The 23,555-nt window shown below is 46.7% G+C and overlaps 1 protein-coding gene across 2 annotated transcripts in view; it reads left to right on the forward strand.

The window, feature by feature from the left end:
* Asic2 (acid sensing ion channel subunit 2) overlaps positions 1 to 23,555 on the forward strand; it is a 1,059,219-nt gene that overhangs the window by 1,025,472 nt on the left and 10,192 nt on the right. For both annotated transcript variants that reach the window (XM_032912543.1, XM_032912542.1), the window contains exons 4-5: positions 19,253 to 19,403; positions 21,879 to 21,935. In XM_032912543.1, coding sequence (XP_032768434.1) covers positions 19,253 to 19,403; positions 21,879 to 21,935 — 208 coding nt within the window. The remainder of the gene's footprint in view (positions 1 to 19,252; positions 19,404 to 21,878; positions 21,936 to 23,555) is intronic.

Below are 23,555 nucleotides of genomic sequence, written 5' to 3' on the forward strand. Positions count from 1 at the left end.
TGCCATGTAAATGTAATGTATTTTAAGGGGAAAGAGTGGGAAGATGGGGATTGGAGATGGATGGCTAGCCAAGGAGCTGGTAAAGCCAGGCAGGAATGCAGTGAGGGGAGTGGACTGCTCAGGGCTGCCCCAGCGCACTCCCTGGAGGCGCCATTCGTGCCTCAGGCCATGTGAATGGAAGAAGAGGTTGCCGTTGTGTTATGTAGGTCTACCCCCTTGCATGGCTGGATCCCAGCAGCAGCTGAGAGGTCCAGGTTCACATACAAAGGATGCTCCCACCCACCCCTTCTGGAGGTTTGTTCATTCCGTGATGCTACAAGATGGAAGCTGGACTCAGGGGTCTTCTGAGAGCAATTTGGAACCCAAATCACCACTTCAGAGCTTACGGAGAGGGAGTGGGAGTCAGAGAGAAGGACTCCCAAGACCACATCACCAAAACTGATCTGGTATGGGGCCGCCTGGGTCCTGAACTGGGAAGGACAAAGCCATACTTAAAGCAAGAACCTGGCCCCAGAACAGAGGGCCTAAAAACTGGCTGAGCTCTGAGAGGCAAAATGCTTGCCCCACACCAGCTTGCGAGTAGGTGGCCAAACCAGGCCAGCATGACAGGCAGCCAAGATCATTGTTCCAGTTAGTTCACCTCCCCACCTTCATCTCCACTTCGCTCCCTCCTCATCCCAACCAGCAAATCACAGGCCAAGAAAACTGCTGAAGACTGCTGGCATTATCCGCAGCCGTTACCCAGAGGCAATTAGAACACCACATGATCACAGACACTCATAAGACAAGTCTGCCAAGAGAGCCGGGACACTGGGAAGCTAACTGGAAAGAGGACCTAAGGGTCGGCTCTGCAGGGTCATACCTACTATGATGTGTGTGTCCCACAGGAAAACTTTCAGGCCCTCAACTAGTGCCATGTCAGGCCTGTTCCCTAGACACCAAGCACTGGCCACAGCCTGCCACTCAAATGCCAGTTTTGATGTGTGACCTGAGGGTCCTGCTTGAGGCCTCTTTATATGCTGTACTTTTTTTTAAAAAAGACAGTTTTTTCCCATGCTGTTTCCTCTAATCAAAACACCCTTCCCACACCTGATCTTCCTGCATTCTTTCTGGACTCAGTTCCAACCGCTGCCTCATGAAGTCTCTCCTGTGCCTCCCTCCGGAGTTGGTTTGATCATACCCTCTCTGATGCCCTGCACCCCTGTACTTTACTGTTCCTCTACAGTACCCGACTTGTTAGGTCATGTCTATTCTTTCTAGATTCTTATCCCATGGGCATAGGAACCATGCTATTCATCCTCAAAGCTTCAGTTCCCAGCGGTGTTCCTAGAACAGATTGGGTACTGTTCCCTGGACATGTGGAAGATGTGATAGATTATGATGGATGGATGGGTGGATGGATGGATGGATGGATTATAAATGGATGGGTAGATAGATGGATGGATTATAAATGGATGGGTAGATGGATGGATTATAAATGGATGGGTAGATAGATGGATGGATGGATTATAAATGGATGGGTAGATGGATGGATGGATGGATTATAGATGGATGGGTAGATAGATGGATGGGGTGGATTATGTATGTATATATGTATGTATGTATGATTAGATGGATTATAGATGAATGGGTAGATGGATGGATGGGTGGATTATGTTTGTATGTATGATTAGATGGATTATAGATGAATGGGTAGATGGATGGCTGGATTATAGATGGATGGATGAATGGATGGATGAATTATAGATGGATGGATGGATTATAGATGGATGGATGGATGGATGGATGGATGGATGGATTATAGATGGATGGATGGACTTGATAGATGGGTAGATGCATATTGGAGGGTCTGATTAGATGGTGGGTAGATAAATGGGTGGATAGATCTTGGAAGAATAGATGGGTGGATGGATGGATAGATACTGGAAAGATTAATGGGTGAGCAGATGATAGATGGTTGGATACACAGATAGATGGAAATAAAACTGCAGAAGCTGTCTCTATAGCCACGACATTGTATCTACAAATATTCTCATATGCCCCGAGGCACATGTAGAGCTAGCAAGGCCCAAAGTAAAGTTACATTTGAGTGAGATGCATTGCAATCTTTCAAAAACACAGCAACATTCTTCTTCTGCAGAACCAATTTACATTTTCTGCTCTTGTCACATCCTCTTCCACTCACGGATGTTTTGCAATGGATGCGAACTTACGGTTTTTATTATTTGTCACAAATCATGGATAACTCACTTTTGAAATTGATCTTTGTTGCCTGGTAAAGTGCTACATCAGCCTCTATTGCTTCTGAGTCCCCTGCAGCAGGCACAACGAACAGCACTGGCACCTTCAAAGCACAGGCAGGGAGTGGCTGACTTCTGAGTAAAATCCCCTCGTGGTCCCGCTGGTCCAAACACTAATTGGGTACACTCTTGCTTAAGAGAGCAAACCCAGTCACTGCTCTTGCAGGGGAGGTGAGCTCACTCTGTGTTTCTATGGTGCATAATGAGCTTTGCCTGTTCTCTGAGAATATTTAGCCGTGTGTGGTTTGATGGCGTCTGCATTTGAAGCCTCTCGGAATGGAATGTTTCCTCTTCATTCCAATTCCAGTCAAATGGTGCTGCTGGTTAGACAAGTCGTGGGGGCCAGCATCTTTGATTGCCTGGTAAAGCCTGTCATATGCCCAGGATGAAGGGAAAAGGGCACAGTCACGTGATGTGCCTTCTTAGAGCATCACCTGCTCTATACTGTACCCTAAGGTTATCTTAGCTGAGCCCCTGTGCTTCAGGTGAGGCCTCTACCAAGAACAGTGGGGTCAGCAGCAGAACCTGGATCTAGATGGGTCCTGGCACTGCAGTCAGGCAGACACTAGTTCGAATCCTGCCCCTGCTACATCTCAGCAGTGTGGTATTAGATAAACCAATATTGAAGTTTGCTCCTTTGTGAGATGGGGAAAACAGACATTCGCTGGCATGATTGTTATAACAAGTAACCTTTCAATATTTTCCATACTGGGGGTTCTGAAGAACATGTGTTGTCATGTTTCAAACCTTTCCATCAGCCTCCATCCATCCATGTGGTAATGACCTCTGTTCCCTGTGGACCCTGCCGTGTGTGGTGTATTAGAACGTACAGTCATAGGAAGTTAGCCATCAGGAAGGACAGACAGCTGGGCTTTAATCCGTGCTCTGATGATACCTGTTAGCCACGCGAGCAGAGTCGCTTCCCCTCTCTGGACCAATCGGGCCAGATTCAACAGAGATCACTGAAGCACCAATCCACATGGCAGGTATGGGGATTCTGTAAGGCTACACCATAAAAATGCTTTGAACTGTACCTGGCACTGAGCAAGAACTCAACAAATACCAGCTATACGTCCAATGCCCATTGGCCGACGGGTGGACATTTGGGTAGTAAGACTTCACACCAAATCACTGTGAGGTTTTAAAGCGATTATCTCAAAGCCAGGCATAGTAGATATATACCAACTGTGGGGTTCTATCGCTCCATCTCTTTGCAGAAACTGTTGCTTGGTCTGAGCCCATCCTCCCTGCTCTGACCTTGTGGGATGAACTTTCAGTGAAACAGGGCAGAGGCATTAGGACCGCGTCTCCTCCCTTCTGACTGCCTGAAAGGACATGTTTCCCCTGAGACCCCTTAGATGCCTGTGTTACCGGCTGATTGGTGGATTTGATTTTAGTGTTTTATTTGATTTTAGAATTGTTTAAAAGGAGCACAGTATAATCATTTTCGAACACACTTAAATCACTCGGCAGGATGCAATAAAAACATCAAACTCAAAATTACAGCTCAAAAAGCAGGCTCTGATTTCTCCTCCTCCTGGGTGGGCAAGATAGAAGTTTGCACATGTTTTAGAAAGTGGGAAAAGAATTCACAGGGCATGGCTAAAAGCAGGAGAAGCTCGGGTTCTAGAACCTTGGGTCTCCTCAGTGCACGAGACGCCTTCCTGATAGGACAGAGGTTGAATGTCACATTCCTGGTCACATGAGGAAAACTAACTGTAGACTAACTAGTCAGAGACCCGAATGTGATCCAGTCCTGAGCCTGCTATAAGACAGACCCACGGAGACCAGAGCACTGTATCCTCTCTGCTACCTCTCAGCTTTGCTGTCTGGAGAATGAGAGAGAAATGGCCCTGGGTATCTTGGCATATGCCTCAAGATAAGAATGAGTTCAGGGGTACAGAAACCTCTTGAGTGTGAGCGGCCCACTTCACTCACCGCTGGAGCCTCTGGGACCTGAAATATCTTGGTGGTGAAAGAAGCATTTGTCCAGTAGAGCTGAAGCTACCCTAAAGCTCCTGACAAGAAACTGCCTGGACTACACCCCAACCCCCACCTCCTGCATCCTGCGAGAGGCTGTGTCTCCTTGACTGAGCAGCTCCTCCTTGGTGGGAGCTTTGCTGAGGGGGCTGAACAAGTCTTTGACTCCATTCTCCGAGAGACATGATGGAGGGGGAGTTTTCCCTTTGGCTCCTAAGACAGCTTTTCCCAGGGTGAAGGCTTGCTGCTGGCTCTGAGCCAGGGTCACGCTGGCCTTGTTGTGATCTAGTTCTCCAGACAGAAAGCGGGAAGAAAACCCACTCTGAGCCAAATATTAAAGAAAGCAAGTGGACGGAGGGCGGCCCACCCACTCAGCACCCTGGGCACTTGGCTAGCCCTGCACCCCGATTTACAGTGAGGCCCATACACCAGAAGACTTTGAAGAGGCTGGAAGAGTTTAGCAGCTACACACTCCAGACCTCCGGCTTTATAAGTAAGGCTCTGAGGGACCGCCATGTTGACCAGCAGGCCTCTGCTCTCAACCTCAGTATCTCATTGCTGATACAGCCAGTCTCGACAATGTGGTACAGAACCAAGCAGAGAGGGGTACATGTAAGCTACCCCAGAAGTCATGCAAAATTTTTTTATATGTATCTGTGTAGTGTGCATGTACATGCATGCATGTGCAGTTATACATGGTTTCTCACTGGCTTGGAGAGGGTTTCTCACTGGCTTCCTCAGGCATCCACCTGTAGATGTGTTTCCTGTGAGGCTCAAGGATCTGCCTGTCTGCTCATCTCCACAAGCACGTGTGAACACACTCAGCTTTTTTTTTAAATCATGGATTCTAGGATTCAAACTGGGGTCCTCATACTTGCAAAGCCAGTCCCAGAATGCATTGCTGAGTCACCAACATGAGGGCAAGGCCAGGTGGGCTATTGGTCCCACCGTCTGTCCCATGAGGCCTCCCCTGAGTCAGGGACACAGGATGGCAATAAGGATACCGCTGGAGACTGTAGCTTCGACTTCTTCAACATCCATTATGCATCAGACACTCTTGGGGATGTTCCATCTTGTTATGCAACAAGGCAGAAAAATCTTAACATCCTGCCTGAGAACTCCTCTTTAGGAGAGAGCTGCCTTCCCCTAGGAAAACACCGAGGTGAGGTGAGACTCTGTGAGAAAGGATGTGGTCGTATGCCAAGACTTCAGAGGAGGACGGCAGTGCCTTGGAATATCCTGATTCTGCTCCTGGAGAAAGTGGGAAAGAACCTGAGCTGTGAGCAGGGAGGAGGCAGGAAAGGAGGATGAAGACGGGACGAGGTGGGACGAGGTGAAGAGACAAGAGGGCCTGCTCCAGCTCCCCCGGACATCTTCCCTGAGTCCCGTCATCTTATGCTAGTGGGCTTTCTGCAGAATTCAACCACAGGCTGCATTTTACACAAGGTCTTTAGTATGGTTTGAGTGGGAACTCTCCCCACGGGCTCGTGTGTGTTAACGCTTGGTCTCCAGCAGGTGGTGCTGTTTAGGGATGATGGAACCTTTGAGACCTTGCTGATGGACAGAGGCCACTGGGGAGTGTAGATTGAGGGATATAGCTTGGCCCTTCTTCCGGTCTGATTTCTGCTGCCTGCTTAGCATCATGCGATAATAATCAGCTTCCTCCAGTCCCTGCCACTACGAATCAAGGCATTCTACCATGGCTTCCCTTCCGTCATGGACTGTAAGGCTCTGAAAGTGTGAGCTGGCATAGGCCTTCCTCCCTGGAGTTCTTTCTGCCAAGTTCTTTGCTCACAGCAAAGAATACTGTTGTGATGTGGATCTGACACTGGCGAGATATCATCTGAGGGTCACAGCTGGGTTACACATATATGTCCTTACAAGGTCAAGCTGTCGGCATCCCTCCAAGGTAGTCAAGATTTTAATTCATGCTTGCATAGCATGTCAGAGAGGCCCAGCCACGTGTTCAAATTCCCCCAACTCAGGAAGCAACAGTGCCTGAGTCAAATCCTGCTTGGTCCAGACCACAGAGTATAAACTCTTAACAAAGCCAGAATTCCACAATGTAAGGGAAAAAGAAGAAGCCAAGCTAGAACAAGACGAAGGGCTTAGCTTTGCCAAGGACTATGGATGCGTTTTCCAGGACCTAGAGGGATACCATTCAAGGGAGCAACATGTCCACTCCCTGAAGCAGGAAGTTAAAGAGCTGATAGAAGAGACGAGTCGGGTGGGTGTTGGGTGGCCATCAGGTATGCCAGGTAGGCCTCCCCGTCTCTCTCTCCTTTCCTACCCCACCCTGAACCCTCAGGACTTCCAGGATCCTCTCAGCATCTCTGCAGAGCCTCAGACAGTGGGCTCCAGACAGAAGAGAGATAGGTCCAGGAAGATTGGCTGGGGGCACAAGCTTGAGCCACTGAGGACTCAAAAAAAAAAAAAAAAGGCACTTCAGGCTGTAGCGCCACCTTCTGGTGAGTCTCGGACCTTAGGTCTGAGACAGTCTGAACCCTTTAGAGGTTGGAGAACACAGGGATGACCCCAGACAGAGGAGGAAGAGGAGCAGTCATCCTCTTTATATAAACTTCTTTATATAAAATGAAAAGTTTGTGGAAAGACCCTCAAGACCCTGAAGCAACGAATGGTGAGGAAAAGAGAATGCAGTTCTTACTCTGATTTGCTAGCAAATGTAAGTGGTTATTGAAGCCACCAGTTCTGTGACACAGTGTAGTCAGTAAATGCAAGGTTCAAGACTCAATCCTGATGTCTTTCCTCTCTTCCTGACTAGCTCATCCACCCTCTGTAATAATCATAAACGCTACCATTCATGATTCTAGTTCTCTCTCTTAGATCCAGACCTCAAGATCAAGCTAGTGACCTTTTAACTTGCCTGTATGAAATAGGCGTGCACGCGTGCGCGCGCGTGCACACACACACACACACAGAGAGACAGAGACAGAGACAGAGACAGAGACAGAGACAGAGACAGAGACACACAGAGAGAGACAGGACAGAGAGAGAGAGAGAGAGAGAGAGAGAGAGAGAGCTATCTGCCCAACTCTTAGCCAGAAAGGCAGAGCTTCTCTGGCCCATAAACTCAAGTGTAAAGAGAACAGAAAAACAGAGTTAAAGCTGGGGATAGTGCACGATTGGTAAAGTGCTTGCCCTGAATGTATGCAGTTCAGGATTCGATCCCCATCACCACACAAAACAGCATATGTTGGTCCAAATCCTAGCACTTGGGAAGCAGAGGCAGAAGGATTTGCTCCTCAGCATCACCCTTGGCCTCAGCGAGTGCGAGGCCAGCCTGGGATGCCTGAGACCCTGCTGAAGGTAAAAGACAAGGATGGAAGGTCAGGAGGGAGGAGCAGGTGAAGGACTGTACAAGGAGAGGAAATGCAATGTGGATGAGCACCTAGACATGACCGAGAAGCCCTGAGTCTGTCAAGTCAGATGAGGAGACTGATAGTGGGGACTGAGGGGTGGGGGTGAAGGCGCCACAGAACACTGAGGCCACAGCAGCCCACGGCACAGTGAAGTTCAAAGCAGGACTTGGGTCGTTCCACTGTCGGTCACCCTAGAGTTACAGTTGAGGGTTTGAAGAGACTTTAGAGATCGTCTCCACCTAATGCACAGCCAATACTTAAATCTCTCTCCTCCGATCCCAGCCTATGAGGACTCCTTCCCAAGAGTATAAGGATAATTTCATTACTGAGTTACACTGGTGGGTTAGAAAGCTCTCCTTAGGCTGAGAACAAGTCCTTCTTTAGGATTAAATGAGGTAATGAACTTAGCATGCCCACCACGGTGCCTACAACATCAGGAAGTGTTGTCTTCATCTCTACCTCCCTTATGACAACTACTCCTGTGTCTGTCTTTCCCTCGGGATGTCAGAAAACAAACCTAATTCTTCTTCCCCGAGACAGCCCTTCAGATATCTGAAGGCAGTGCTTCAGGGTCCCTTGAGGCTCCACTTGCCTCAGATAAACAAACACTCCAGCCCTCTTCCAGACACTCATTGGTAAGCAAGAGCCGTTGCTGTGTGTACTATGGCTTCCCAGCTGCTGCTGCCGTGTGTGAGGCCTCAGCGATGCTGATGAGGCAAAGGACAAGGCAGCCGCAGCGGAACAGCCAGGGTCTGAGTCACAACCTCTAGGAAGGACAAACGTGGAGCATCTGGCCTGGAAGAACGTTTAGCTATTGAAAGGGCTTGATCTGACCACACCGCATCCCACCCATTTTGATGACACATCTTTTTCCCCCCGAGACAGGGTTTCTCTGTGTAGCCCTGGCTGCCCTGGAACTCGCTCTGTAGACCAGGCTGGCCTCAGACTCACAGAGATCCACCTGCCTCTGCCTCTGCCTCTGCCTCCCAAATGCTGGGAGGAAAGGTGTGTGGCACCACCAGCCAGCGTTGATGATACATCTTAGTAGACGAAAAGTAGGTCAGGGTGCTGGGGACATAGCTCAGGCAGCTAAGTGCTGGCTAGACAAGCAGGAAGACCTGAGTTCAATCCTCAGAACCTACATTTAAAAAAAAATTCAGGCTTTGTGGTAGGCTCCTGTAATCCCACTTCCGCTAGGCAAAGACAATACAGGTAAGCCTTAGTTAGAGCCTGCTCACTAGGAAGCCTAGGAGAATCATCAAGCCACAGGTCCCAGTGAGAGATCCTATCTCAAAAAACAAGTCAGATGATTCCTGAGGGACCACAACCAAGATTAACAGCTGGTTTCTGCATGCACTTGTACACATGCTTGTGCACTCCCATATATGTAGCCACACATGAATATTTGCACACATGCATATTTTCACACACATCACAAATACACATACACACGTATACATACACAAAGAGAAACAGAATTTAAAAAAAAATAAAGAAAATCACCACCCCCATCACTACCACGAAATTAACTCACGTCATTTCAGAGCATAGCCCCCTCCCCCAGCCTCTGTGAAAGGACTTGATGGACCATTCCCAAATCCCATTTGTTGCTTTTGGAAACCAATCTTGAGCAACATGACCATGTAATACATCCTAAACCCTGGAATACTGACCTGCTTAGAGGTGATCCACCCTCAAATGTTCTCCAACAAGGTCCAGAGGGAGCAGCGACTTCTCCAGGCACAAAAGAAGCATGTGTGGAAGTGAGGCCTGTTCACAGATACTGAAGAGGAAAATAGGAGAGAAAGGGAAGAGAGCTGGAGGCCCTCCAAGGCCTGCTTCTGGATCTTTCTACTTGATCCTTTCTAGATTCAGGTTGTAAGGCAGGGACAAACTCAAGGGTGGCACCAGAAATTTCTGGAACCACCTGCTGGCTCCAGCCCTCCGTCTGATCCTGTACAATGTATTTAACCTTTTCTGAAGCCTTACTTCCCATAAATAAAATAAAAACAGGAATGTCTGCATCAGGAGAGGCTTGTGATTATTAAATTAAATACACATAGAGAGTTTAAGTTCCCAGTTGTACTGAGCAGCTAAGAACGGTCCAGCCCTCCTGGAAATAGCTCTCACAAAGTCTAGACACAAGGTTTTATAGTTGGTATTTGAGTGTGCAAGGTTTTATAGTTGGTATTTGAGTGTGCAACAGAGAAAGCAAAGCAGCCAGCAGCTTGGGAGTGTCCAGGCCTTGAAGTCACACTTGGTAAAACAGGCCCTTATCTACCTGACCTCTCTCCCACACGGACTCTTCAAAGTTCTAGAAGAATCCTGAGGCTGGAGTTCAGTTAGAGATCAGCAAGCATTGGGTTAATGAGCCAGAAACCAGAATTCAGAGTTGCCAAAAAAGGCTGGAAGAGGGGGACTCAGAGAGGCAGCCCTGGGTGTTTATAGAAGCGTTCCTCAAATCGTAGGCTGAATTTTCAAAGTCACGTGAAGGGATACAGAGCAAGGGAATACTGGGAAGAAAACAAGAGTAGAGAGAGCTGGGCAAACATTGTAGCAGCTGCCACCACCTGGGAGTAAAAACCCCACAAACAACCTGGGCTTCCCACTTAAGCCACAGAAGTGACATTCTTTGGGAGTTAGATTGTAGCCCAGGACTGCAAGCAAAACTAAAATATATCCACCCTTACTTCCACAAAACCAAACAAAGTGCTTCTCTATAAATTTAACTGCTGCTAAAGCAATGCTGATCGACACTAGAGGAAGATGAGCCATCCCGAGACTCTAACGCGATCTAACCACAATGTTACCAGAAAATTACCAGATGACACACGAAGAGAAAACATGAAAACATGGGAAACAAACAGATCTACATCTAACCCCAGTGTTAGAAGGCAGTAAGTTTATAGTGAGAAATATTGAGCCTGTTAAGAAATTCTGCAGAAAAGAGTGTAAATAATGACAGATTTTATTTATTTATTTTTTTAGGCAAGATTTGAAAATGTTTTTAAAGAAACCAAACAGATATTTTAGAATTGACAAATGAAGTGTCTGGCATGTATACCATGTCGTGTGGTGTCTTAGGGTTTTACTGCTGTGAACAGACACCATGACCAAGGCAATTCTTATAAGGACAACATTTAATCGGGGCTGGCTTACAGGTTCAGAGGTTCAGTCCAGTATCATCAAGGCTGGAACATGGAGCATCCAGGCAGGCATTGTACAGGAGGAGCTGAGAGTTCTATATCTTCATCTGAAGGCTGCTAGTGGAAGACTGGCTTCCAGGCAGCTAAACTGAGGGTCTTAAAGTCCATGCCCACAGTGACACACCTACTCCAACAGGGCCACACCTCCTAAGAGTGCCACTCCCTAGGCAAAGCATATACAAACCATCACATGTGGGATGATGTGTAATAGAAGATTAGACACACAACAGAGAAATAAACATCACACTTGGAGACAGTTGAGAGAAGTGATCCCACGTGGTGGGCGCTCAGGAGAGGGCTCAGAGAGTGTGTCCCGTGCAAGCATGAGGACATGAGTTTGAATCTCCAGCATCCATGTAAAAAGCCAGTATAGCATCAAAAACTTGTAATCTCAGCATTGGGGTGGTGGAGACCCAGTGGCTCTGTGAAGTTCACCAGATAGCCAGCCTACCCTAGTCTGTGAGCTTCAAGTCCCGTGAGAGAGAGACTCTGTTTTTAAAACTAAGGTGGGGAGTAATTGAGAAAGATAACCACTGTCAACCCCTGGCTACCATATGCACCTCACACAAACACGTGCACACACAGACACACACACAGAGAGAGAGAGAGAGAGAGAGAGAGAGAGAGAGAGAGAGAGAGAGAGAGAGATTGTTCAATGGTAGACAAGATGAAAAAGAAAATGCTGACTAAAAGTAAACAGAGCTCCACTGACAGTATACTGAGCCCATACAAACTATAGAGAGAAGTTATACCATATATAAAATTGGCATTCCAGAGAGGAAAGAAGGAAAATAATTAAAGAAATATTGATTTGTCTTTTTCTAAATTCGTTCAAAGGCATCATTTCACAGATCCACGATCCTCAGCAACCCAGATAATAAAAATACAAAGAAAATCACACCGAGGAATGATATTACTAAAATCCTCCAAAAATCAAAGATGGAGAATCAATCTTCAAACGGGGGTTGGGGGGAGGCACTGAAAATGAATAATCCATACGGAGAATTATCACTGGTTCCCATCAGGAACAGTAGGGAACGGGGATGGGGCGGGGAACATCTTTGAAACGCTCAAAGGAAGCACTTACCCAGCCAGGAGGGTATACACAGCCAGAAGACTATGCTTGAGAAAGAATAAAACTAAGACACTGTATAGACAGATGAAACCTGAGGAAGTTTGCCACAAGTAAACCCATTCTGGGGGAAAAAAATGTTGAAAAGAATTCAAGCCAGTGGAAAATGGCGTCAGATGAAGTGTGAGATCTATAGGGGAAATAACGTAAACAGTGTGGATGTGGTAAATATAAAACCAAAGTTTCCTTCTCATCAGCTATCCTAAAAGTTAACGGGCTACGTCAGACAAAAAATGGTCTTACCGGTGTTCCGTAGCACGGCTCTGCAGGATATGTAGACGTGGTAAAAGACAAAACACGTAAATAGGCTGGCAAGTGATGTAATGCAACATTAATTCAAGGTAAGACTGTGATAAGATAAAGACGAATAGTCCTAATAGAGCAACAATTAAAAATAATAATAGTACAAAGTGATAGAAATCAGAGTCCAACAGAGACTGAAGAATGAACTATTAAAATCGTTGATACAAAAGGAGCCAGGGAAGAGAACAAGTAAGAGACAGTGATAGAGACAAGCAGGAAATAAAGAACAAGACAGTACCTGCATGTTAAAGATTGTACCTAGTGTAAATAGATTTAAAAAAAAAAACTCCCTAGGAAGGGGCTAGAGGGTGGCCTGCTGCTTAAGAGCACTTGAAGCTCTTCCAGAGAACCCAGGTTCGATTCCCAGCACCCACAGGATGGCTCATAACCATCTATAACCAGGCCCAGTGGATCTGATATCCTGCATGCATGAGGTACACAAATACACAGTCAGGCAAGCACTCATACATATAAAACAAAAATAAATAAGATCTCAAAACCTTTCAATTCTCAATTAAAAGGAAGAGGTTGTTGGATAGAATGAATAGCAGCATTCAATGCACCTCAGCACAGGAAGATCCCGACAGAGTGAAAGAACGAACGGAGGGGAGGTGGGAAGGACCGAGAGATGGGGGCAGTGGCATTAGGATACAGCCTTGTCTAGTGTGTAAACCCTCGAGGCCATGATGCCACAGGTGGTGAAGATGAAGATCTCATAATGGTAGCAAGATCCGTTCATCAAAATTTAATAGTCCTAAATGCCTCGGTGTCCAATACAGTCACAAATACCCAAATAAAAACTGACAGTGAGAAAGGGACCAACTGCATGGACTGTAACATCCTTTCCTCTGTCATTAACACGTATGCAGTGTATTAGTAACTTTTGCATAGCTGTGACCAAAATACCACAGAGAGGCACTGAAGGAGGGAGGAGTTATTTTAGCCTATGGTTTCAGATGATCTGGCCCGTGCATTTGACCAGAGAACTTCATGGCAGTGTGAGTGTGGAACACCTGATACTCCCCTCGTGGAAGACAGGAAGCACAGAGCAAACAAGGGACTTCGAATCACATACCTCTTCAGCCTTCATGGTACATCTCCAGGGTCCTACTTCCTCTGAGCTCAGTGCCACTTCCTAAAGCTCTGAGTACTTCCAAAATAGCACTTAGGAACCAAACACTGAACCCATGAACATACCAGGGACATTTTGAGTTCAAATCACAACAAGTAAGCAAAAAAAAAAAAAAAATTATCAAAGGAATCAAAGATTTGAGCAACACTATCAAGTGACTTAACCTGATTGTCTTTTATGAAACTGTGCCGGTTGGTTTTCGTCAACTTGACACAAACACAGACTGATGGGAGGCGAGGGACTCTTGACTGAGGAATTGCCTCCACAGATTGGCCTGTAGGCACATCCGTGGGGCGCTGCCTTGATTGATGACCTATGTGAGAGGTCTCAGATCACTATGGGTGGGTGGCGCCACCCATGGGCTGTAGTCCTGGAGTGCATAAGAAGGCAGGCTGAACAAGCCGTGAGGAGCAAGCCAGTGAGCAGCCTTTCTCTATGGCTTCTGCTCCAGTTTCTGCCTCAAGCTCCGGCCTTGACATCAGTGTCGGCATGCCACCTAAGGGTTGTAAGCTGGAATAAACCCTTTCCTTCTGCTCCACGAGCTGCTTTGGGTCACGGTGCTTTATCACAGCAAGAGAAACCCCCACTAATAGGATAGGAAGGAACCATAACAAAAGACATTTACAGAACGTAAATATTTCGGTGGTGACTATGGAACACGCATCGGGATGGGCCCACCACAAGCTGGCCCACAGAACAAATTTCAACACATTTCGAAGTGCTGAAACCACAAGGAATATGTTTTCTGACCAATGTATAATTCAATCAGAAGCCAATAGCAAGGCGAGTGAGAAAACGTAAGTCACCACATCTGTATGTGAGGACATCACGCCAGGTTCAACAGGCATGTTGAAGTGGCAAACGGACATAACACATAATAATCAGCTCAGAAACTTGGAAAAATGAGCCCTTTCCATGGGGTTGGGGGAAACCCAAGTTACCGAAGGGAGGACGAGTGAGGAAGTATCTGGGAGGACTTAAGGGGAGGAGTAGGGGGAACGTGGTCAGAATGAGTTGTATGTGTGTAAGAAATCCTCAAAGAATCAATAAAGATAAAACGTAAAGCAGAGGTCACCAAAATTAGTGCAAGAAGAAATAGAAAATATTCATGTCTCTGCATCTATTCAAGGAATTAAATTTGTAATTTTAAATTATCTGCATTCACACACATAAGCACCAGGTCCAGATGGCTTCACCAGTAAATCCAATCAAGCATCTAAGTTTAAAAAAAAAACCCGATACTATGTCTATACAGAGTCAGAAAACAAAGACAAAGGAAACATCTCACGACTTTTTACTAAGTTAACGTAATTCCAAAGCCAGAATTTCAAAGGATAATTTAAAAGCAAACCATGATGCCTCTAGCCTGTAACCCTCAGATGTCTGAGAGGGTAGGTCTTGGAGTACAGGTCATTTGAGCCACATAGTTCGTTTGAAACTAACCTAGGCTAACCAAAATCATATAAAGGTATTATAACCAAAATCATATAAAGGTATTATAATAGAAAAGTAAATATGATTCCCTCCTAAATACAGAGGCAAAGCTTCCTTTGAAAATATTTGCAAATTAGACGTAGTAAAATCTAAAGAGAAAGTAAGTCATGAGCATACAGGGTTTCTCCTGGGACTGCAGATCAGGCCACATCAATCAATGCCAGATCAATCAAGGCCAGATCAATCAACACCAATCACCCTAAGAGTCAGATAAAGAAGGGGGATCATGGTGACCATCTTTACCAACATGCAAAGAAACATGATGATTTTTTTAAAGAAATGAAAGATTGAGGGGCCAGAGAGATCCCTCACTGGTTAAGTTGCTTACTGCTCTTGCTAAGGACCCAGGTTTGGATCCAGCACCCACAAGGTAGTTCACGTTTGTCTGTAGCTCTAGTTCCAGGGAACCTTAAGCCTTCTGTTGATGTCCCCAGGCTTCTGCATGCATCTGATGTCCATAGAGACACACACATGTAATTTAAACATTTTTAATTAACAAACTGAAAACATTAAAAAAAACATTTTGTTTAGCAAACTAGAAATAGGTTAGAATGTTCTCAATGCAACAGAGGCAGCTAACAAAAATATATATCTAATATTTAATGGTGGGATGGTGGTGGCCCACGTGGGAGGCAAAGGCAGGTGCATCTCTAAATTCAAGGCCAGCCTGGTCTACTGAGTGAGTTCAGGACAGCCAGGGCTACACAGAGAAACTCTGTCTACAGAAGTGTGTGTGTGTGTGTGTGTGTGTGTGAGAGAGAGAGAGAGAGAGAGAGAGAGAGAGAGAGAGAGAGAGAGAGAGAGAGAGCAATAATAAGCCCTTTCTTTCAAAGATTAGAAACAAGACCAGAAAACACCCACCCCCTCTTGGATTTTTTTCCCAACATCACATTGAAATTTTTAAGCAAAAAGATCAGGACAAAATAGAAAACTATAAGCAAAGAAATAAAATTCAAGCTCTCAAAAAAATTAAGCTATTAATAAGCTCACGAGTATGAATAGAGGCCAAAAACATTTTGCTGAGAGAAAGCTGCCAGCCATGAAGGAATACATATTCTGTTTAGATGTGATCCTACAACAGATAGAAGTCATTTATAAAGACAAAAGCAGATGGACGACTTCCTGAGGGTCAGCAAAGACGGGGGCGATGTAAGTGGGCCGCTTTGGAGGACATTAGCTGTTCTCTAGATCTTGACTGTAGTGATCACCACGAGGATATTTATTTTCTTAAAGGTTCACTCCAGGTGCTGGAGAGATGGCTCAGCAGTTAAGAGCACTTGTTGTACTTCTGAGGTTTGGTTCCCAGCACTCACGTGGTGGCTCACGGTCACCTGTAACTCCAGTTCTGGGAGCTCTGACATCCTCTCCTAGCCTTTGAGGGCACTCACATGATAACACATTCACACGTGTGAGCAAACCATTCACACACATAAAATAAATGAATCTAAAAACTAAACTCATGCAGTTATGCATTAAACTTGATCTATTTTATCATATATAAATTACGCATTCATAAAGTTGGCCTTAAAAATAGGAAAAAATAGACACCGTCAGGAAAAAGTAAAACCCAGACTATCGAGAAAAAAGATACTTCATAGTTGACTCAGACCTTCCTTGAATTCAGACCATTCTTTCAGAGAATTCCTACATCTCAATAATAAAGACAAAATATGAACAGGCTTTCTTAATAGGCAAAAGACTAATGTGTCACAAAAATGTAACATGAATAACTGATAAGAACTGATAAGGCTGTGGTCAAGATCATCAATCATTGTAGACTATAAGCAGAAACACCCCGATTTGCTACAGTTGAACCCTAACAAAAATAACTAAAGCCAGCAAGGAAACAATGAAACAAAGAGTTGGCCTGGATTAGAGAGAGCCCAGCCGTCATTCACTCCTCCTGGAATTAAGATGGAGGGCTGGAAAGACGGCTCCGTGGGTAACAGCACCTGCCACCAAGCACGACAACCTGAGTTTGATCCCTGAATCCCACATGGTGCATAGAGAGAACCAACTCCTGCAAGTTGACCTCTGACCTCCATACATTCGTCTGGCAGAGACACCGGCACACGATAAATAATAAATACGCATTAAAGAATGGTAGAACCACTTTAGACCAGAGCCAGGCCAATTTTTATAAAATTATACGTATAACTAATTTATGAATCAGAATCAGCTATTCCACTCTTGGTGATTCACTCAAGAGAATCTAAAATGTCTGCAAAATGAATCATAAATAATACTTAGCTGGGCATGGCCGCACATGACCGTAATCTAGCCCTTGGGAGAGGGAAGCAGGGCCATCTGGAGGTCAAGGTTAGTTAGCGTTGCCCAGGACTCTCATTGGAGGGATAGGATCCCAACCCACCCACAAGACCTTCGACCCGAAATGTGTCCTGCCTACGAGAAGATGGAGCAGAGACTGAGGGAATGGCCAACCAGTCACTGACCCAACTTGAGACCCATCTCATGGGCAAGCATCCATCCCTGACACGGTTAATAATAATGTTATGCTCACAGATAGGAGCCTAGCATAACCGTCCTCTGAGAGGCTCCACCCAGCAGCTGACTGAAACAGACAGAGAGACCTAAAGCCAACATTAGGCAGAGCTCAGGGAGTCTTGTGGAAGAGTTGGGAGCGAAGGATTGAGGAACCTGGAAGGGATAGGGACTCAACAGGAAGACCAACAGAGTCAACTAACCTGGGCTCTTGGGGGCTCCCACAGACTGAACCACTAACCAAAGAGTACACATGGGCTCCCCTCACACCTAGGCCTCCCCTCACATATGTAGCAAATGTGCAGCTTGGTCTTGGTCCCCCAACAACTGGAGTAAGGGATGTGCCTAACTGTTGCCTGCCTGTGGATCCTGTTTGCCTAGTTAGGCTGCCTTGTCTGGCCTTGGTGGGAGAGGGTATAGCTGGTCCTGCAGTGACTTGATATACCGGGGTGAGTTGGTACTCAGGGGGTCCTCGCTCTTTTCAGAGGAGAAGGGAATGGGGGAGGGGGAGGGCGTTTGCAAGGGAGGAACTGGGGGACTGTGATTGGGATGTGAAGAAAATGATAGATAGATAGATAGATAGATAGATAGATAGATAGATAGATAGATAGATAGATAGATAGATAGATTAAAAAGAAAAAGATCAGCCTTGGCTGCACAAGTTTGAGGCCAGCCTATGATAAATGCAACCTTGCCTATAAATTAATTAAATAAATACTCACAGGAGCTTCTTCATAATCACCAAATTCTGGGATCAATCCAAACACCCACCACCAGGTGAATGGGTAAACAAACCGGGATGTGTTCGTTAGCTAAAGAACAACTCACAGAAAAGGAACGAACTGCAGGTGCGCCCCCATGCGGAACAACCACAAAACCATCGTTGTGAGGGAAAGAGGCAGGCAGAAAGTGCATGGGGAAAACCATCGATTCCCTACTTAAAATCTGAAATGGAACTTGATTTTGAAAATTGAAGTTGAATTATCTATTTGAAGATTGTCTGTATGAAAAGAGGGTAATCTAGCAGTGGTAACAGAATTCGTGAGAGTGGTCGCCCAGGATGGGGGCGGGGCACAGACTGGGAAGAGACATGAATTCATTTTCTGTAGGGATAGACATGTGTCTTGTTGGATGCAGTGTTTACATGGGTGGAGGGTACACATCTGACAGAACTCAGACTGTGCACTTTCATTGTGGCCAGTGGGATGCCTCTTCATTTTAACCCCAGCACTCAGGAGGAAGAGGCTGGCAGATCTCTGTATATCTAAGGCCAGCCTGGTTCACAAAGTGAGTTTTAGAGTGGCCAGGGCTACGTAGTGAGATTCTTTCCAAAAAAACTCTCCCCCCAAAAAGATTTGGGGGGTGTGTGTGTGTGTGTGCGTGTGTGTGTGTGTGCATGCACACGCAGTCAAGAGCACCTGCTGTCATTGTAGAGGACCACAGTTCAGTTCCCGGCACCCACATGGTGGCTCACATCCACCTGTAACTCCAGCTCCAAGGGATCCAGTGTCTTTTCCTGGCCTCTTCAGGTACATGTATGTACATATGTTCATAGTCACAGGCACACACATGGACGCAAAAATTTGGAATATTTAAGTAAAAAAAAAACTGAGAGCAAAATTCCATCAAAACTGGCACAGATAAGGTGGGAAACCTCAGACAGGAGACAGATGGTGAAGGTCCGCAAGGCCAGTGGACCTGAAGATGCCCAGTTGCGTATTTGCCAATCGAGCAGGTAAGCCACTGCGCCGCGGAGTCCATGGAGACTGAATGCGCATCCTCTGCCAGAGCTGACTGCATCCTCCTCCCTGTCTGTCTTACAGCTCACATATCTGCCCCCACCATGGGGGGAGTGCCGGTCCTCAGAGATGGGACTCGACTTCTTTCCTGTTTACAGCATCACAGCCTGTCGGATTGACTGTGAGACCCGCTACATCGTGGAGAACTGTAACTGCCGCATGGTCCACATGCCAGGTGGGTACGGGTGCCCCCGGGAAACACCTCCCCCACTCCTGGAGGATGCAATAGTGCTCTAGGGAGGCTGTGGTGCCTGGCAACCCAGGGGTAGATGGAAACTCTCCGTCCAGCGACCAGGGCGGCATCCTGGTATGCGGGAGTGCCCAGATGTGTGCATCAGTTCCATCTCGACGTTCCATATGCTCGCCAGTTGTCTGCTGCTCTTGCCTCCTGAGTTCGGCGTCCAGATAATCGGATGCATCCTGATAATGTGTCTGTTGGAATATCCAGATGTCTGTGGCTTTCATCCAGATGTTTCCCTTCACGCACCCAAATGTCTAGCACTCTTTCGGGTGCGGCAGAAGTCTATTAGTGAGCAAATAAATGTGTGCCTGTGCTGACACTTCTGTTGTCAGACTAACAACGCTCGTTGCGGTCTCATTAGAGGCAGTCAGCACGTCAGAGGCTGGAGTGTGGAGTGGAAGCTGGTGTGGGCGGGAGAGTAGCAGCAAGGTCTGGTATGGGGGGTGGTAGGCATGGACCTTAGCTTCTATTTCAGGCTTCTCCACCTACTGTGTGGGCTGCTCCACATTACTAACCCTCTCTGTTCTTACTTTCATTATCTTTGATTTTTAAATGCCCTGAACACCACAAAAGTCAGTGGTGGTTATATCAGTGTAAGAAGAGTTTGGAATAAGAAATCTCTTCTTGGCCGGAGAGATGGCTCGGCCCATTAAAGGCTAGGTTCACAACCAAAAATATAAGAAATCACTTCTGCTAAAGACCTACTGTGTGCTTGGAACTGTTTCTTTTGATATTTGTTCTTCTGGGCTTATGTCCTACATTATTTAAGCTTATTTAATGGAATCTTTGTGGTGGATGTGCACGCACACGCGCGTGCACACACACACACACACACACACACACACACGGGTTCAATACCTGTCATTCTTGTTGTGACAACTCTCAAGTGAGTATCCTCATGGCTGAATTTTGAATTATTTCATTAGTGATCAGTCATGATCTTTTTTTTTTTTTTTTTTTTTTCTTTTTTTTTTGGGAGCTGGGGACCCGAACCCAGGGCCTTATGCTTCCTAGTCACCACTGAGCTAAATCCCAGCCCCAGTCATGATCTTAGTCATTCAAAATTAGAATTGTTGATCCTTAAAATGGCCTCTCTTCAAAGAGACTTTGCTAGTACTCTTTAGGTCACTAATATCAGGAAGGAAAGACATAGGTGTGGCCCCAATCCAGCCACTCTGGGTCTTAAAATCGGCATCACTTTCCATGACTGGGATCAGAGGTAGCTCTGAGGAAAGACACAGACAGTGGCTTGTAGAAGCTACAAAGGCAATGGGTTGTCCCCTAGACCCAGGAAAGACCATAATTTTCTCCCATCACCAATGACACCTGTACTGACTGCAGACTTATAAAAGTGCAAGAGAATGCATGTGTGTTGCTTTAAATAATGACACTAAAATGAGCTTCCTGGCAGACAGGGCAAAATGGAAACCACATCACTTAACGTGTTATTATTGGAAAAGGGAATTGCACCAGCCCTTCATTGCTAAAGAAAAAACAGTCTCCAGGGTGGGGGAAGAGGTGTCAAAAAAGATATTCCTGAGGGACCTTGACTGTACGTTTCATAAGGGAAGGGGGAAAAATAAAACAACCAGCAACAACAGAGAGAGAGAGAGAGAGAGAGAAGAGACAGAGAGAGAGAGAGAGAGAGAGACAGAGAGAGAGAGACAGAGAGAGAGAGAGAGACAGAGACAACAGAGAGACAGAGACAGAGACAGAGAGAGAGAGATCTTTGTGTTCTGCCGAGAGTTCCCAGAAAGGAAGACGGAGCATCAGTAAGCGTTCCTTGCCTGGTGCTCAGACTAAACCAGCCATGAGCTTTTTCTCCCATAAAACCTAAGCCAGAGGCAAGCAGACAAAGTGAGGTTGTAATCATTCCTCCCATGACATGACCCGTGACATCTCAACCCTATGTGATGATGGGCAGAGCCGTGGGGAGGAACAGGGCCAGCCCTGGTTGCTTGTAGCAATGTGGCATTCTGAGAAGCAGCAGCCCCAGGATGCCACAGACCCCTGCTCCAAGCCTACCTTACTGCCAGCAGCTTGCTGTCTGGAAGGACAGATGCTAAGGTCCATGTCTTTCCACTTGGAAGCCTAACACAGGGGATCTGGCTTAGAACCTTAGGACCATGTCTGGTCCCCAGTTTCCCAGACAAGCTGCCCCATCATCCACCAGAGCCACCAGAAGAGAGCCGGGCAGCTCTCATGGTCTCCTCCTCACAGAGCAGATCAGAAGTCACCACCAGATCTGAGGACCCTGAACAGTGGCACCCACCAGACTGTCCCCTGAAGACAGCTTATCCCCGTGGGTTTGGAAGCCATTCAGTACCTGGGCCACTGAGCTGCTGCTGGCGTCTGTGGACCTGCCCATGTTGTTAATGGTCTTTCTTTCTTTGCTTTCCTTTCCTATAGGGGACGCCCCTTTCTGCACCCCTGAGCAGCACAAGGAGTGTGCAGAGCCTGCCCTCGGTCAGTACTGGGAAAACAGAGGGAGAGGGGGGTGAGGTGAAGATTGTGGAGTCATCTGGTGGGGGACACAAAATCAACCGTGGAAAAAGGAGCAGGGAAGGGATGGGCTCAAAGAAACTCTGCAAGGATGGAGTAGCGGCCGGAAGCTGGAGAGGAAGAGAGGGGAGGAGGGCTCTCCCAGAGCCTCATGGATAAGAGCTGCAAGAGGCACAGAGAGATGCTGATGAAAGAGAGAGAGAGATTTCACAGGGAATGGAGGCTACAAGGAGAGGGCAGAGATAGAAAGAGGGTGGCCTGAAAGAGCTTGGTGAAGCCAACACACACACACACACACACACACACACACACACACAGAGAGAGAGAGAGAGGCATCAAGTTGATGTGCAAGCAGAATGTCTTTCACATGCTTTGAGCCCAAGGGATAGGAAGCAGCGGCAGAGAGGAGAGGTCCTCTTCCATTCCATGCGTGCAAACACAAGCCATTCCAAGTCCCACTGTGCTATCGGTGCCACCTCCCCATTTCTCTTGGACCCCCTCCTCTCATAATCTCCAGAGCATTTGAGGGCTAAAATAACTGCAGGCTCCCCATCTGGAAAACCAGCAGGGAGGGGGAGCACACAGCCATGGGTTGAGGTAGCCCAGGTCTATCTCTCCTCTCTCCCGCCCCAGGAAAAAGCAGACAGAGCTGTAAACAATGCTGAAGCAGCTGCAGCTGGTAGCACTAAGTGAGAGCAAAGCTAAGACTGTGTTGTAGATGGTGGAGGTGGGGGTGTTACAATGTATACAAAATCTTTCTTTGGAATGAAGATAACAAAACCAAATGAAAAAGACAGAGGCCAGTGAGAACAAAAGAGGGAGCTGAAAGAATAATTATTTTTGCTAATGATGAAACTTTTGGACCCTTGCAATTAAGCATCAAGGCTATAGCAAGAGGGGAGCAAGAGGGTTCATCTCAGCACGTAACAGACAGCCAGGGGCTTGTCATCTGCAAGCACAGTAAAGGGTTCAGGAGATGAGAAACCTACAGAGATGTCAGGGGAAGGGCCCATCACTACTCACAGGGCTGGGACTCTTCCTAGAAGCAGGTCAGAGTGACAGAGTGTCAAGGTGGGACTTCTCTCTATGCTCCCTTTAACAGGTTTCTTGCCAAAGCCAGGCTGAGCAGTGAGGAAGCAACTCTCGAGGGCCTGGCTAAAGTTTGGTGAAAACTCGAGGGCTTGGTTGGAAGAGGAGAGGAAAAGGAGAGTTGTGTTGGGGCTGGGGGAGGGGTTAGGTTGCTCCAGGGAAAGGATTCAGGGATCTTTCCCTGGGTAGCCTCTCAGCTGGCAGAGAGTGTGGCATTGGTTATGGGGAGCACCAACAGGAACCACATGAAGTCCTGAGTTCCAAGCAAGGTGCTCTCCACATTAGCTTTTAGGGTAACTCACTTTGTGGGTCAGAACTCCAACCTAGACACAGAGGAGAAAGTCCTGAGAAGGGCAGGGGCCAGGCCTCCCTGGGAACGGTCCTTCTGAAAGTGGCAATGGAGCAACAATTTTGAAAGTGCCAGAGGACAGTAGCAGCAAGCAGAAGAAAAAACAAGCCATCTCAACAATTCCCTAGCTTGCCTCTTTCTCACAC

Source organism: Rattus rattus, chromosome 9 (assembly GCF_011064425.1).
Source record: "Rattus rattus isolate New Zealand chromosome 9, Rrattus_CSIRO_v1, whole genome shotgun sequence".
In the NCBI taxonomy this organism is placed as follows: Eukaryota; Metazoa; Chordata; class Mammalia; order Rodentia; family Muridae; genus Rattus; species Rattus rattus.